Source organism: Tachyglossus aculeatus, chromosome 17 (assembly GCF_015852505.1).
Source record: "Tachyglossus aculeatus isolate mTacAcu1 chromosome 17, mTacAcu1.pri, whole genome shotgun sequence".
NCBI lineage: Eukaryota > Metazoa > Chordata > Mammalia > Monotremata > Tachyglossidae > Tachyglossus > Tachyglossus aculeatus.
The window spans coordinates 55,075,064-55,092,142 of NC_052082.1; the positions used below are offsets into that span (position 1 = coordinate 55,075,064).

General features: G+C 45.5%; 1 protein-coding gene across 1 annotated transcript in view; it reads right to left on the reverse strand.

The window, feature by feature from the left end:
- Nucleotides 1–1,265: 1,265 nt before the first annotated feature.
- The window catches only part of SMTNL2 (smoothelin like 2), a 39,569-nt gene continuing 23,755 nt past the window's right edge, over nucleotides 1,266–17,079 (reverse strand). The window contains exons 7-9 of the mRNA XM_038759888.1: nucleotides 16,185–16,302; nucleotides 11,125–11,276; nucleotides 1,266–1,556 (exon numbers count right to left, since the gene is read on the reverse strand). Of these exons, the coding sequence (XP_038615816.1) occupies nucleotides 1,430–1,556; nucleotides 11,125–11,276; nucleotides 16,185–16,302 (397 nt within the window). The 3' untranslated portion in view covers nucleotides 1,266–1,429. The remainder of the gene's footprint in view (nucleotides 1,557–11,124; nucleotides 11,277–16,184; nucleotides 16,303–17,079) is intronic.

A 17,079-nucleotide genomic window follows, 5' to 3' on the forward strand; every position in this document is an offset into this window, starting at 1 on the left:
CTCTGATTCCCAGGCCTGGGCTTTTTCCAAAAGGCCATGCTGCTTCCCAAGAAATCTCAGCTGCAAAATAATAATAATAATGATGGTATTTGTTAAGCGCTTATTATGTGCCAAGCACTGTTCTAAGCACTGGGGTAGATATAAGGTAATCAGGTTGTCCCACATGGGGCTCACAGTCTTAATCCCCATTTTACATAGGAGGTAACTGAAGCACAGAGAAGTTAAGTGGCTTGCCCAAGTTCACACAGTGACGAGTGGCAGAGCCGGGATTAGAACCCACGTCCTCTGACTCCCAAGCCTGTGCCCTTTCCACTAAGCCACACTGCTTCTCTAAAATAAATCTCAGCTCCCTACTCTCCCAGCGCCCCCATCTCCCTTAAACAAAAACCTGGAATCGGAAAGAAGTTTGACACATCTTTTATATAAATGGTCACCAGTACAGATCGTCATTTTTTTTTCCTTATAAATACCTGGTAGCAAACCCTGTAGAGAAACACAAGTAAAAATTTCTGCTCAGTACAAGGGGCCCACACTTCTTCCAAAGAGGATATTTTCCATGAGCTTATTCTTAGCAAAACATTTCTGGAGATTCCTTGTGGAAAGAAAAGCCGAGGTGACACCGAGGTCATCTTCCAGCAAGACCTAAAGAGTGATTAAATTGTTTCATCCCAAGGCTTCTGTCTTTTTTATCAAACTGTTGATTAAAACCACCTCCCTTGGGAAAGATCAGAGGGCGGGGAGGGAACTACAGTATTTTGTCAACTTCAACATCACGTGAGTTAGGAAAAAGGAATTTAGCAATAAAGACAACTCCGATAAGCAAATGAATTTCAACTCACCGGATGGAGATTTTGAATTCCGCTTTCTGGAATATCTCATTGCCCTGTTTTAAAGTAGAATCTTATTTACCACAAATGTCTGCCTCTTTATGTAACTTTTTTTTAATGGTATATTTATTAAGCGCTTATTATGTGCCATGTACTATTCTAAACTCTGGGATAAATACAAGATTATCATGTTGGACACAATCCCTATCCACACAAGGCTTACATTCTAAGGAGGAGGGAGTAGAATTTTAATCCCCATTTTACAGATGAGGAAACCGAGGCCCAGAGAAACGAAGTGACTTGCCCAAGGTCACACAATTGATGGGTGGCAGAGTCAAGATTAGAACCCAGATCCTCCAACTCCCTGGCCTGTGCTCCTTCCTTAAGGACTGCGCTGCTTTCCTTAAAGGGGCCCAAGCTGTGATCAACACCTCCAGGTTCGTCTCAGAAACAGTTTTAATCGGTAACGCGGTCGAATGCAAACAGAAATACAGGATGGAAGCGGTGCTTTCTCCTCAGCGTGCGAACTCTGTTTTTGCCTTCAAATACAACTTCCGGGAAAGTCCTGTCAGGGTGCCCCTTTCGTCCAGCTGGGACGGCGGTCACTCGAAACGCCTCAGGTGGTTGTACAGGGACTGGACATAGGTGAAGACGCACATAGGATCTGGTTTGTGTCCCATCACCATCATATCTTCCACTTCGATGAGGCGGTCACAGTGAGCAAACTCCCTAAAACACACAAATCGACTTGTCAGGAACGGCCTTCTGGCTCATCTATGAAGTGGGGGACGTGGGTCAGATTCGCCAGCCTGACCCTCTATACCAATCAATGATATTTAATGAGCACTTGCTATGTGCAGAGCACTGTACTAAGCGCTTGGGAGAGTGCGGTACAGTGGAATTAGCAGACACGTTCCCTGCCCATTACGAGATTGAAGATGATGGTTGGCCTCTAACCAACTGCCTCTCCCAAACCCTCTTCTAAGTCGTCTTGGGGAATCTTCTTTACGCCCATGAGGAGATTGTAAGCTCTGTGAGGGGAGAGACTGTGTCTTTTAGTTCCTTAGCACTGGGACTTTGATGTGAGATGAGAGAAGGGGGCGTGTGTTGGGACAGAGAGGAAAACTAGCCATATCGAAGGCCCATCTCCTCCAAGAGGCTTTTCCTGACAAAGCCCTCCTTTCCTCTTCTCCCACTCTCTTCTTTGTCGCCCTGACTTGCTCCCTTTATTCATCCCCCCTCCCACCCCCACAGTGCTTACGTCCATGTCTGTCACTTATTTATTTATATTAATATCTGTCTTCCCCTCTAGATTGTAAGCTCACTGTAGGCAGGGAATGTGTCTGTTGTAGTGTTATACTGTACTCTCCCAAGAGCTTGATACAGTGCTCTGTACACAGTAAGTGCTCAATAAACACCACTGACTGAGGAGACCTAGGTTCTACTCCCAGATTTTCCACTGGCCTGCTGTGTGACCTTGGGTAAATCCCGTCACCTCTCTGGGCCTCACTTTCTAAATCTGTAAAGCCATCTTCAGTCAATCAATCCATCGGTCCCTCAGTGGTATTTATTGAGCATTTACTGTATGCAGAGCACTGTACTAAGTGCTTGGGAGAGTAGTTAATCAATCAAAAGTTTTTATTGAGTGCTTACTGTATGCAGAGCAGGGATTGGGCCCAGTCAGATTAACTTGTAGCTATCCCAGAGTTTAGAACAGTGTTTGACTAAGAATAAATGCTACACAAATACCACATTAAAAACAAAAAGAAAGACCAAAGAAGAAACATACGAGACTCTTCATTTTGTAGCTCAGCATCACGGCTTTTGAAGTGACATCAAAAGTCATCTGAAACAAGACTTACTCTCCTTAACATCCTGTGATTATTTTGACAAAGTGTGTCTAACTTCACTGGGTCCTCCATTTGACTGCCTTGTTGTCTCCAGGAAAAAGGTCAGAGGTCAAAAAAGCATGTGAAATGTATACATTGGGTCAGATCATTTCAATTTCCTTCCTCCCACTGTTTCATGTATTTTTTTTGATGGTTGAAAATTCCCAGTCTCTGGAAATCCACAAATCATTAACGCTTAATTCGTTTGTTTAGATGTTTCTCTCCATCGATCGGCCGATGGTATTTACTGAGCACTTACTGTGTGCAGAGCATTGTACTGAGCGCTCAGGAGAGTACAATACAATAGAGTTGGTAGACACAATCCCTGGCCACAAGGAACCTTCCCATACACGCTTGGGTAAGTGCTCCCTAATTCAAGTGCTTAGTACAGTTCTTCGCACACAGTAAGTGCTCAATAAATACAACTGAATGAAGTGCCAGCTTTTAGATGCTCAGGATAACTGGTGGACCTCAACCATTCTATCCAGCTATTTTGCAGTTCATTCTCCAAATGCTTTTCGTGACCCTTTTCTCTCCCGGAGACAATCTAGGGTGTGTTCCAGAGGGTTGGCGATAAATGTAATTTGGACTTCTAGCACCAGGGAGTAAATGGATGGAATGTAACGTGACCTGCTGTGGTGAATCAGAGGCTGGAGCACCTATCAGAAATCTAATGGTGAGGTGGAATTGAGACGCCTGCCTCGTTATCTGGTTATCGTTTTATTGTCCTCTTCCAAGCGCTTAGTACAGTACTCTGCATATAATAAGAGCTCAATAAATACAATTGAATGAATTAAGGAATCTGGGGCCAGACTTCTTGCTGGCTTAAAAATCAAAATGGTTCCAGTGGCTGGGTAGAAACCAAAACGAATAATCTGTAAATTCTTTTGGACAGACAGCATGGCCACCAACTCTATTACTATATTTTCTCAAGCTCTTAGGTAAAGTGCTCTACAATCAGTCAATTGTATTTATTGGGTGCACGCTTTGTGCAGAACACTGTAGTATGTGCTTGGGAGAGTACAATAGAATAGATTTGGTAAACATGTTCCCTGCCCACAGTTAGCTTAAAGTCTAGAAAGGGAGACAGACATGAATATAAATAAATAAATTATGGACATGTACATAAGTGCTTTGGGGCTGAGGGAGGGGTGAATAAAGAGTGCAAATCCAAGTGCAAGGGTGATCAGAATAATGATAATAATAATGATGGTACTTCTTAAGCACTTACTATGTGCCAAGCACTGTTCTAAATGCTGGGGTAGATGCAAGGTAATCGGGTTGTCCCACATGGGGCTCACAGTCTTAAACTCCATTTTACAGATGAGGTAACTGAAGTACAGAGAAGTGAAGGGACTTGCCCAAAGTCACACAACTGACAGGTGGCGGAGCTGGGATTAGAACCCATGACCTCCGACTTCCCAGCCTGTGCTCTTTCCACTATGCCACACTGAGAAGGGAGTGGAAGAAGAACAGTAAGCTCTCAATAAATACCAGGGATTGATTGATTAATGATTGATTATCTGTAAACTCCCTGAGGACAGGGACCTTGTCCACCTAGTCTACTGTATTATACTCTCCCAAGCACTTAGTAAGTACAGTGCTCTGCACACATTGTCTTAATAAATATGATTAATTAATCTACTTATTCTATTGTATTATCCTCTCCCCAGCACTTAGCCCAGTGCTCTGCACGTAGTTAGTGCTCAATAAATACGATTGATGCTACTACCTACTCCATTGTATTGTATTCTCCCAAGTACTTAGTACAGTGCTCTGCATTCAGTAAGAACACAATAAATGCCAAAGATGAATTAATCAAGTTCATCTTAGCACTTACGTACCTCCACCCATCCTCGGTGTATTTGTATACACATATGTGTGTGTAAATACATACGTAGGTGTGTGACTGTATCTTTATGTGCGACACACAGATACACATAAGCTCCCTCTAGGTTTTAAGCTTGTTGTGGTGGCATTATGACATAGCGTAGGGTTGTTTTTCTTCCTTAAAGATGAATCGGATAGTGAGATTCACCTCTGGAGGCATGGGGATGGTTGGAATGGCCAATTTAGGGTCCACAGTCAATCAGTTTATCAATTAATGGGGAGTGCTTACTATGTGCAGAGCACTAGGCTAGGCAATCCACAGTCTCGCCCAGATCAGGTACACACACACACACCAGTAGTGGATGCCAAGAGGAAATATCAGAAGATTGAACATCAAATGCATGTCCGCCAGTCAATAAATAGTATTTATTGAGTGTTACCTGTGCTTCCTATGTGCAGAGCACTGTACTAAGTGCTTGGGAGAATAAAGTACAATAGAATAGGTAGTAGCATCAATCGTATTTATTGAGCACTTATTGTGTGCAGAGCACTGTATTAAAGGCTGGGGAGAGTATAACACAATAGCATAAGTAGTATCAACAGTCATATTTATTGAGCAGTTACTGTGTGTAGAGAACAGTCCTAAGTGCTTCAGGGAATACAGTATAATAGGTAGTTATTGTGTGCAGAGCACTGTACTAAGCGTGCAGGAGAGTCCACTAGAAAAATATAATAATAATAATAATGTCATTTGTTAAGTACTTACCATGTGCCAAACACTATTCTAAGCACTGGAACAATATGATAGACACGTCCCTGCTCACAACAACCTTCCAGTCTAGCGAGAACTGGAGGATCTCTTTGTTCAACGGCAGAGGGGGAGGTGGAAAGTGGCTCTTGGCACCCCTCCAGCAGGCACATAATTTTATCCCAGAGAAGGTCATCAGAAAGAGCTTGGAGGGTGGCAATCTGTGAGCAGAATCCAGTCATCTGTACCCTCCTGCTCCAGTCTGAGGGCTAGAAAGGCCAGGGCTGGAAATGACTCCCTGGAATGCCCTCCCTCCTTTTATTGGACAGATAACTGCTCTCTCCCCCTTCCAAGCCTCATTGAAGGCACATTTCCTCCAAGAAGCCTTCCCTGACTAAGCCCTCCTCTCCTCTTCTCCTATTCCCTTCTGCGTCGTGCCCTGACTTGCTCCCAGCCCCACACTACTTGTGTGCATATCTGTCATTTATTTATTTATTTTTATTAATGCATATTAGAGTCCATCTCCCCCTCTAGGCTGTGAGTTCGTTGTGGGCAGGGAATAGGTCTATTTTGTTGTTGTATTTTACTCTCCCAAGTGCGTAGTACAGTGCTTTGCACGTGGTATGGGCTCAATAAATATGATTGAATGAAAAGACTCATTTTGGAAAGCCACAAATGCCAAGGGTAAAAGTCAGTTGGGTCATGGTGTCATGAGGAAAATGTCAAATTTGCTTGAACATAATCCTCTCTCTGAAAATCTTTCCTCCATGGGGCGGAAGGCACAGGGAAGACTCAGAGATGTGTGGAGAAAGGAGAGTCCGTGCGAAGGCACAAAACTGTGAGCCCCATGTGGGACACAGACTGTTTCTAACCCGATTTGCTCATATCCACCCCGGCACTTACTACAGCGGCTGGCACATAGTAAGCGCTTAACAAATACCACAATTTGCTCAAGAAGCAGCATGGCTTTGTAGATAGAGCACGGGCCTGAGAGTCAGGAGGACCTGGGTTCTAATCCCAGCTCCACCACTTGCCAGCTGTGTGACCTTGTGCAAGTCACTTTACTTCTCTGTGCCTCAGTTACCTCATCTGTAAAATGGGGATTAAGAGTGTGAGCCCCTTGTGAGGCAGGGGCTGTGTCCAACCTGATTAACTCGTATCTAGCCCAGTGCTTAGAACAGGGCTTGGCACTTGGTAATCACTTAACGAGTACCAGTATTAATACAATCCTATATCTGCCCCTAGCATTTAATGCAGTACTTAAGATTCTCAGTGGTCCTGGGCCTCCAACTCCCCCCTCTTACATAGGGGTCAGACTGACCGCCAAATAAAGAGATTAGGTTTTACAACCTCACTTGGAATTTCTGCCACTAGCCTGCTGCAATAATAATAGTAATAACTGGGGTATTTGCTAAGCATTTTCTATGTGCCAGGCACTGTCCTAAGCACTGAGGTAGATACACACAAATCATGTTGGGCACAAACCCTTTCACAGGCACAGTCCCTTTCTCATGCGGGGCTCACAACCTCAATCCCCATCTTACAGATGAGGTAACTGAGGCCCAGCAAAGTGAAGTGATTTGCCCAAGGCCATACAGCAGACTAGTGGCGGAGTCAGGATTAGAACTCATGACCTTCCGAATCCCAGGCCCATGATCTATCCACTAGGCTATGCTGCTGCCACTTGTCTGCTGCGTGACCTTGGGCAAGTCGATTAACTTCTCTGGGCCTCAGTTCCCTCATCTGTAAAGTGGGGATTCATCATCATCAATCGTATTTATTGAGCGCTTACTATGTGCAGAGCACTGTACTAAGCGCTTGGGAAGTACAAATTGGCAACATATAGAGACAGTCCCTACCCAACAGTGGGTTCACAGTCTAAAAGATTGAACTGTGATTCAATCTTTGAATTGGGATTGAGACTGTGAGCCCCACGTGGGACAGGAACTGTGTCCAACCCAATTAGTATGTATATCTACCCCAGTGCTTAGTACAGTGCCTGGCACATAGTAACTGTTTAATGAATGCCATAATAATAATAATAATTATTATTATTATTCCCCAAACTAAAGCCCCAAGGAACTCCAGCAGAAGAAGAACTGGAGTGAACCATGGCCAAGCCCATCTCCCCATATTCAGCCATCTGTTCTTCGTGAGCCAGGATTAAGCTCTGTCAACCCTGACTTAGGGCCAAGTTTTGTTCCTGGTGTTTACTCTTGGGAAGGAAGAGAGAGGGAAAGAGCCCCTATGATGTTCCCGTTGGTCTGAGAGAGATAGAAGAAACATCTGGTTGAAGTCCTGGGAGCTCAGTCAGCTGAGTTCTGCAGCTGGGAAAACTTGACATCTAATCAGTCTGACGGAGTAGGAAATAAACTCCGAGTTCTCTGAGAACGGAGGAAAGAGGCGAAGCCGCGAGGGTCATCGACGCAGATCCTTAAAGCCCGACTTCACATTGTACAGGCGTGAGATTTTACTGAGCCGCCTCCTCCGTTAGAGGCAGCGTGGTCTAGTGGGTAGAGCCCGGGCTTGGGAGTCAGAGGATGTGGGTTCTGATCCCGGCTCCACCACTTGCCTGTTTTGTTACCTTGAGCAAGCCACTCAACTTCTCTGTGCCTCAGTTGCCTCATCTGTAAAGTGGGGATTAAGACTGTGAGCCCCACATGGGACCAACTGATTACCTTGTATCTACACCATTGCTTAAAACAGTGCTTGGCACATAGTAAGCACTTAACAAATACCATAATTATTATTATTATTATTAGAGCCCGGGCCTGGGCGTCAGAAGGACCTGGGTTCTCGTCCCAGCTCTGCCTCTTGTCTACTGTGTGACCTTGGCCAAGTCACTTCACTTCTCTGGGCCTTCCCTCATCTGTAAAATGGGGATTAAGACGGTGATCCCCACGTGGGACAGGGACCTCAGTGCTTAGAAAAGTGCTTGGCACATAGTAAGCGCTTAGCAAATACCATAGTTAATATTATTAGTATTATTATTATTATAAGAAACAACTGGATAGTCCAAAGAGGCCTTTTACCACCATGCCTTGGAAAGGCAAAATGTGCTCTCATTGGATTTCAGCTTGGGCTTCTAAAATGTCTGTTGGGTTGTTTGGACTTCTTGTGTATTTTAAAAGCTCTCTCCTTCGGGCTGTTTTAGATGAGCTGTCATCTTAATTATGTGCAAAGGCCCTTTGATAAAGTGTGTGTGCAACAGCCGGGAAATGAAAATACAGTAGGATAGAACGGAAAATGACGACACTTGAAAGCAAGAGCGAAAAGGGGGCTCTCAAAACAGCCTGTTAGGACACTGCCTTCTCATCGCTCTTAGAAACCCGATTTTCGAGAAGGGTGACTGGCAAAAATCCAGGCCGTTAGCCCTAGCCAAAATCCCAGGAACCACCGCCCCCATTCCCTGCCCTCCCTGAATGGTTCATCCATTTCCACGACCACGCATCTGGAGGCAGGGGGCTGGCGCAGATGACCCCTGTGGATTCCTTCCTGCCCTACCGTCCTTTGTTTCTATGACAACCCACTCGGGTGAGCCTTGTGGGGTGGCTCTTTCTACATTTCTCTGGTCGTAGATGTCACCGGGTGCTGTGAACCTCTCTTTCAAGGGGCTCTCTACTAAACCCATGATGGAGGGAGGGGGATGGGGGGGGGAGGGAGAGAGAGAGAGAGAGAGAGAGAGAGAGAGAGAGAGAGAGAGAGAGAGAGAGAGAGAGAGAGAGAGAGAGTGTGTGTGTGTGTGTGTGTGTGTGTGTGTGTGTGTGTGAAGTGTGAAAGTAACAGTTTATCTGTGAGCCTTCTGTGTTTATTCCACAAAATAAACACTATTTTCAGGGAATGGAGCCCCAAATAATGGCAGTGGCTGAAACTGACGGTGTGTCTAATAAAAGCGAGTCCCCCCTGCTAAGACTAGATGGGATGGCTGAGCAAACATTCACTAAATGCTCCATTTCATCTAGGAGAGCCTAAGAGGGCCATTAACCAAAATTGCTAAATCATCACCAGAGGGGACTTATACTCCAAAGGGGACTAGTGGAAAAGGCCCAAAGCCTCAGAGTCGGAGGTTCTGATCCCGGCTCCGCCCTTTGCCTGCTGTGTGACCTCAAGCAAGTCGCTTAACTTCTCTGTGCCCTGGCTTCCTCCTCTGTAAAATGGCGATTTAGTAACAGTTCTCCCTCCTATTTAGACCATGTGAGACAGGGACTGTATCTGAACTGATGGTCTTGCATCTACCCCAGTACTTAGGACAGAGCTTGACACATCCAAAGCGCTTAAGAAATGCCATAATTATTCTCTATCATGGGTACTTAGCATGTAACAAAGCACTTAACAAATACCACAATTATTAGTGGGGACTGAGATATCATCACCGCTGGATCTTGTTTTCATCCTAATTCTGCACGAAGAACTTACTCAACCCATTGGCGATCAGCTCTGAATTTGCAAGCGTGGGTTAAACCTGGGTTTAAACAAAGTCATTTTCTGAGAGTGACATCACTCCTTATTATCAGTTCACTTGAAGCTCTCTGCTGTTATGAAGCAACCGGGAGGGCTGGAAGCCTGGGTCCTCAGAGGTGAAAGAGCACAAGACATCCCCTCCAGCTAGAATATTTTAAGATCTAATAGGCTGTGAAAAATCACGGGGAGTCTGCTCCGTTGATTGATTTAAAGATTATCCACCATCTTTTCTGGGCATATGACTGGGTTTTCCCAAATCTCAGGAAATAGAATTTCTTTGGGGGGAGAGTAGGGGGGAACGTCTAAGGAATTTTCCGCACGTGACACCAAACACTGGTCATCTGCCACATCGGTAAAATTTACCCTCAGGGGTGATTTCACTGCAGAGTGATTCTGTTCTGCAAACCTGCTGAGGCATATTCTTAACCCCCACCCCCAGGGGTCTGTCTGATAGGCCCATGCGAAAGATTTGCTTCTCACAGGAATCCTAAAATGTACACTATATTAGGATCCCCATTCCAGAAGAACAAGCCACTTTGGAATGAAAACCATGGCCTAGTAGTTAGAGCATGGGCCTCGGAATCTGCGTTCTAATCCTGGCTCCGCCACTGGTCCACTGGATGACGTGGGTGGGTCACTTTGCTTCTCTGGGCCTCAATTACTTCATCTGTAAAATGGGGATTAAGACTGTGGGACAGGGACTGGGTCCAACCTGATTAGCTTGGATCTACCCCGGCCCTTAAAACAGTGCTTGACACACAGTAAGTGCTTAACAAATACCATTATTATTATTATTATTATTATTATTATTATATTAAAGCTACAACAAGTAGGAAATGTCAGCTCCTCTGACGGGACCCATGTCCCAATAATAATAATAATAATAACAATCCTTATTAAGTACTTATGGGCTAAACACCAGGATGGATAAAAGATAACCTGGGTTCTAATCTCGGCTCTGCCACAACTTTCTGTGAGACTTTGAGCAAGTCATTTAACTTCTCTGTGCCTCAGTTCTCCTGCCCTCCCTCTTTCTTAGACTGTGAGCCCCATTCATTCATTCATTCAATCATATTTTTTGAGTACTTACTGCATGTAAAGTAGTGTACTAAGTGCTTGGGAAAGTATCATAAACAATGAACACTGATTTTTCCTTCCCACATTGAGTTTACAATCTGGAGTGTGGAACAGGGACTGTGTCCAATCTAATTAACCCCAGCCTTCAGAACAGGGTTTGACACATAGTAAGCCACTTAAACAACACCATAAAAAAGTTATCAATCAGTCAATCAATCAACGAATCAGTCAGCCGATGGATCAGTTAAGCGATCAATGGCCACTGCGCTCTTGCGACGAGCCTGGTACTCACTCTGCCGCGGTGAAAGCCAGCTCGAAGTTCTTCTGTCGGTTGCCAGGGTTGAGGGAGTTGTAGTCAAACGCTTCCGGGAAAAATGAGTGCACAAGGGCACAGAACGCCATCCCGTCACTCCAGCTGGAGGAGAAGTTCTGGAGATCGACGTGCTGAGGGGAAGACCGAGTGGAGCGTCAGAGCTGGGAGTGGAGAGCGTCCCGCAACTCTGCTTTCTCCTCTCCTCCCATTAGATTGCAAACCCCTCCAGGGCCGGAATGACCTTTTTTATTGTACTCTCCCAAGCATACCCACTCTGCCAACAGTTGACACCAAGTGCAGTGTTCTGCTCACTTGTCTTATGCCGTCGAGTTGCCTCCGACCCATAGCGACTCTGTGGACACATCTCTCCCAGAATGCCCCCCTTTCCAACTGCAATCGTTGTGGTAGTATATCCACAGAGTTTTCTTGGTAAAAATACAGAAGTGGTTTACCATTGTCTCCTTCCGCGCAGTCAACTTGAGTCTCCGCCCTCAACTCTCTCCCAGGCCGCTACTGCCCAGCACAGGTCGGTTTTGACTTGTAGCAGATTGCCTTCCACTCGCTAACCACTGCCCAGGTTAGGAATGGAATGGACAGGCCTCTGCTTGACTCCCTCTCCCATAGTCAAGACTGGTAGAGGACGGAAACTCTCCAGGTGCAACCCTGAGAGGGTGTTCAGCACAGTCCCCAGTTCGCAGCAGACACTCAGTACAGTGCTCTGCCCTCAGGAGATGCTCAGCACACACTGATGATAGACTGATGATTCTCTGAAGACTCTGCAACCTGCTAATCTTTTGATTCCCTTATCAATACATCCAAACCATGAGAGGAATTAACCACCTCCAGTCAGAAGGCTTTTATCCAAGAGTATCCGGTTATCTGCTTCACACTCCCTAAGCCAAGGATTTTATTCAGAACTGGAGCGAACCAGAAGACCTTAACCTTTTCAGTCAATCAGTCGATGGTATTTATTGAGCACTTACTGTGTGCAGAACACTGTACTAAGCATTTGAGAGTACAATATAACAATAAACAGACGCATTCCCTGTCCACGGAGAGCTTATGGTTTAGAGAGGGAGATGGACATTAGTGTAAATAAAGTACAAATACATACCTAAGTGTAATGGGGCTGGGAAGGGGGATGAATAAAGGGAGCAAGTCAGGATGACTCAATAATAATAATGGTATTTGTTAAGCACTTACTATGTGCCAAGCACTGTTCTAAGCACTAGGGAAGAGACAAGGCAATCTGGTTGTCCCATGTGGGGCTCACAGTCTGAATCCCCATTTTACAGATGAGGGAACTGAGGCACAGAGAAGTTAAGTGACTTGCTCAAAGTCACACAGGTGATAAGTGGTGGAGCTGGGATTAGAACCTATGACCTCTGACACCCAAGACCATGCTCTTTCCACTAAGCCATGCTGCTTCTCTCATGAGAAAAGGGAGTGGGAGAAGAGGAAAGGAGGGCTTAGTCAGGGGAGGCCTCTAGAAGTAATAGGTAAACGCGATCCCAGCCCACAAGGACCCTGCAATCTAGAAAAGTGTCCCAAATCAAATGAGCATTCAATAAATATGGCTACTACTACATCAATCAATCAATGGTATTTACTGAGTGCTTACAATGTGCACAGCATGAAACTAAGCACTTGGGAGAGTACAATACAACAGAATTAGGAGACACGTTCCCTGCCCATAATGAGCCTCCTACATGTAACACCATTCATTCAATCATATTTATTGAACACTTACTGTGTGCAGAACACTGTACTAAACGCTTGGGAAGTCCAATTCAGCAACAAATAGAGATAAACTCTCCCCACAACGGTATAACAACCGTCTTATAGGCTTGGGGTGAATCCACAAATCAGGACTGCTGGGAAAATCCCACCCTCAAGCTCAAATAGCCTGTTACCTACAAGCCTGGAGCCGATAAGAATTGAAGGAGGGTGAGGAATTTTCCTGTATTTATTTGGTTCGCTGGGCAGCATAGGCTGTGCGAGCGACTGCATTTTTGTAGGGTAATAAATTTTTAGTTCTGATCCCTGAGACAGATAGAGTCCCCTGGTAGGCTAGGGACTGAGTCTAATTCTCACCTGGGTATTTAGTTCTCTGTGCTTCGTATCAAGCAATCCATCAGTGGTGTTTATTGAGCATTTACTGGATGCAGAGCACTGCGCTAAACCCTTGGAGAGTCCAATACAGTGGGAAGAATCGATCCCTACCCACAAGGAACTTACAAGTCTAGTTAGTACAATGCTTTGCACACAGAATATAATAATGATGGTATTTGTTAGGTGCTTATTATGTGCCAGACACTGTACTAAGCGCAGAGGTGGATATGAGCAAATCAAGTTGGACATGGTCCCTGTCCCATGTGGGGCTCACAGTTCCACTTTACAGATGAAGTAACTGAGGGACAGAGAAGTGAAGTGACTTGCCCAAGATCACACAATAGACACGTGGTGGAGCCCGAATTGGAACCCATATCCTTCTGATTCCCAAGGCCCATGCTCTATCCACTATACCATGCTCCTCTCATACTTAATAAATGCTATCACTACCAAGAAGGTACTTTTCTCTTGGGGCCCTCCATTTCACACCTTTTTTCAGAATTTAACCTCAAAGAGAACATCATAACTCCACTTCCAAAAAAAATCACTGCCCCTTGGAAAGAGAGGGCCTCTTCAGTCTTTTTCACTTAATAATAATAATTGTGGCATTTGTTAAGCACTTACTGTATCCCAGACACTCTTCTAAGCTCTGGGGTGGAAACAAGCAAACCGGGTTGGATGCTGTCCCCGTCCCACACAGGGCTCACAATCTTAATCCCCATTCTACAGCAGAGGTCACTGAGGCCCAGAGAAAGTCACTTGCCCAAGGTCACACAGCAGACAAGTGGCAGAGGCAGGATTAGAACCCAGGTCTTACTGACTCCCAGGCCCGGGCTGTAGCCACTAGGCTTCGCCGCTTCCATGGTGCTTCGCTTTCTGGATTTCAAGCTGTCAAAGTAAAAGCTTCCATTCCAGGACAATCCAACTGACTAGTGGAATTCACGCCTAGATTTTACATTGCAAAAACGGTCCCTAGCCATCAACTCCGCAACAATTTACTTAGTGAGTCGATATATCTTGAACCTCCACTTCGGCCACAAATCAAGAGCTGCCTACCCGCTTTGGCCTTCTCCTCCTCTAAAAATACAGCTCTTGGGGCTGGTGGTTGTCTACCTGGTATGCAATATATCCTTTAGGAGGAATGAGGGAATTTACTGAACATCTTCTGTGTGCAATGGACTAAACGCTCCTAGCCTTCAAACAGAATATGGTCATTAAACCCCAAGTATTTGCTACTATTAACTGGGCTCTTTTAGGTCATGACATGGTCAGATTTTTGTCTTTTCTCCAGAGAAGCAGCGTAGCCTAGTGGCTAGAGCCTGGGCATCAGAATGACCTGAGTCCTAATCCTGATTCTGCCACTTGTCTGCTGTGTGACCTTGGGCAAATCACTTCACTGCTCTGTGCCTCAGCTACCTCATAAAATAAAATTGTGGTATTTGTTGAGTGCTTACTATGTGCCAGGCATGGTACTAATTGCTGGGGTGAATACCGGCGAATCGTGGGGCTCATGGTTTTAATAACTGAGGCACAGAAAAGTGAATTCATCTGTAAAATGGGGCTGAAGGCTGTGAGCCCTACGTGGGACATGGACTGTGTCCAATCTGATTAGCTTTTGTCTACCCCAGGGCTTAATACCGTGCCTGGCATAGTAAGTGCTTAAAAAATCCTAGAAAAAAAGAAAATGAGATTCAGCGTGCATACACAGGGGCTGAGAGAGGACAGAAATAAATGTAAGCAAGAGGTAGAGGTGGCAGATGAGAATTGAGGGTTTGGATGGTAGTTGGGCTGCTTGGTACTCAGAAAGACATTAATATAAATAAATAAATAAATTATAGATGTGGATATAAGTGCTGTGAGTCTGGGAGCGCTTACTGTGTGCAGAGCACTATACTAAGCACTTGGGAGAGTATAATGCCACAGCAAACAGATGCATTCCCTGCCCACAACAAGCTTACAGTCTAGGGCGGAGGGAGACAGACATTAATATAAATAAATTACATATCTGTACATAAGTGCTATGGGGCTGGGAGCATTTACTGTGTGCAGAGCATTGTACTAAGTGCTTGGGAGAGTATAATACAACAACAAACAGACACATTCCCTGCCCACAGTGAGATTACAATCCAGGTGGGGCGGGGGAGACAGATGTTCTCGTGATCCCCAAATCAGAGCCTGACCTCATAATTTCCATACATTGCCCCCACCTCATTTCATGGCTATTACTATGAGACAGTATGCCCTAATGGATAGAGCATGGGCTAGGGAGTCAGTTCTGATTTTATTTTATTTTATTTTATTTTATTTTGTTAGTATGTTTCGTTTTGTTCTCTGTCTCCCCCTTCTAGACTGTGAACCCACTGTTGGGTAGGGACTGTCTCTATATGTTGCCAGCTTGTACTTCCCAAGCGCTTAGTACAGTGCTCTGCACACAGTAAGCGCTCAATAAATACAATTGATTGATTGATTGATTGATTGATTGATTCCGGCTCCGCCACTTGTCTGCTGTGTGACCTTGGGCAAGTTGCTTCACTTCTCTGACCCTCAGTTACCTCAACTGTAAAATGGGGATTAAAACTGTGAGCTCCAAGTGGGACAGGGACTGTGTCCAACCTGGTTACCCTGCATCTACCCCAGTGCTTAGAAAACTGCTTGGCATATAGTAAACGCTTAACAAATAAAGAAAGGATTGTCTCTATTGGTGAATTGTACTTTCCAAGCACTTAGTACAGTGCTCTGCACACAGTAAGCGCTCAATACAATTGAATGAATGAATAAATAAATAAATAAATAACAGCTATGTACTGAAGCACTGTGGGGCTGGGAGTGCTTACCACATGCAGAGCACTGTACTAAGCGCTTGGAGAGTGTAATGCAACAACAAACAGACACATTTTCTGCCCACAACAAGAGTAGGCTGGACCCACCTGGTAGCCGACAGTCTTGGAACGGCACCAATCTAGCAGGATTTGCTTGATGCTGCTGGCGCTGGCCACCCCAAAGCTCTGGGATCGCTTTAGCTTCGCCCTCGACTCTCCTTTCCCCCTGGAACGAGAAAATGGGAGCTGCTTTGGGTGGGGGTGGGACGGAACAAGGGGCCAGGGGCTCACGAGACCACACGAAGCAGCACTAACAACTGGAAAAGAGCCTGGGCCGGGAGCTGGAAGACCTGGGTTCTAATCCTGGCTCCACCACGTATCTGCCGGGTGACACTTCACCCTTCAGTTCCTCAGTTCCCCCATCTGTAAAATGGGGATTCAATACCCAGTCTCCCTCCTGCTTAGAATGTGAGCCCCATGTGGGACAGGGATTGGGTCCAACCTGATTAACCTGTCTCCACCCGAGCGCTTAGAATAGTGTTTGACACACAGTAAGCGCTTAACAAGTACCACAAAATAAAATAAAAATGGTCGGGGGTGGGGGGCGGGAGATCCATTCGAGTGGGAGCTCCTTGAGGGCAGGCGCTGTGTCTCCGACTCCTGGTGTCCTCTCCCCAGCATTTGGTCCAGGCCTTTACTCTTGGTGCTGAACAAATTAATTCATTCGATCTTATTTATTGAGCACTTACTAAGTGCAGAGTGCCATGCTAAGCGCTTGGAAGAGTAGAATACAAGCAGCGTGGCTCAATGGAAAGAGTCCGGGCTTGGGAGTCAGAGGCCATGGGTTCAAATCCCTGCTCTGCAGATTGTCAGCTGTGTGACTTTGGACAAGTCACTTAACTTCTCTGGGCCTCAGTTACCTCATCTGCAAAATGGGGAAGAAGACTGTGAGCCCCATGTGGGACAATCTGATCACCTTGTATCCTCCCCAGCGCTTAGAACA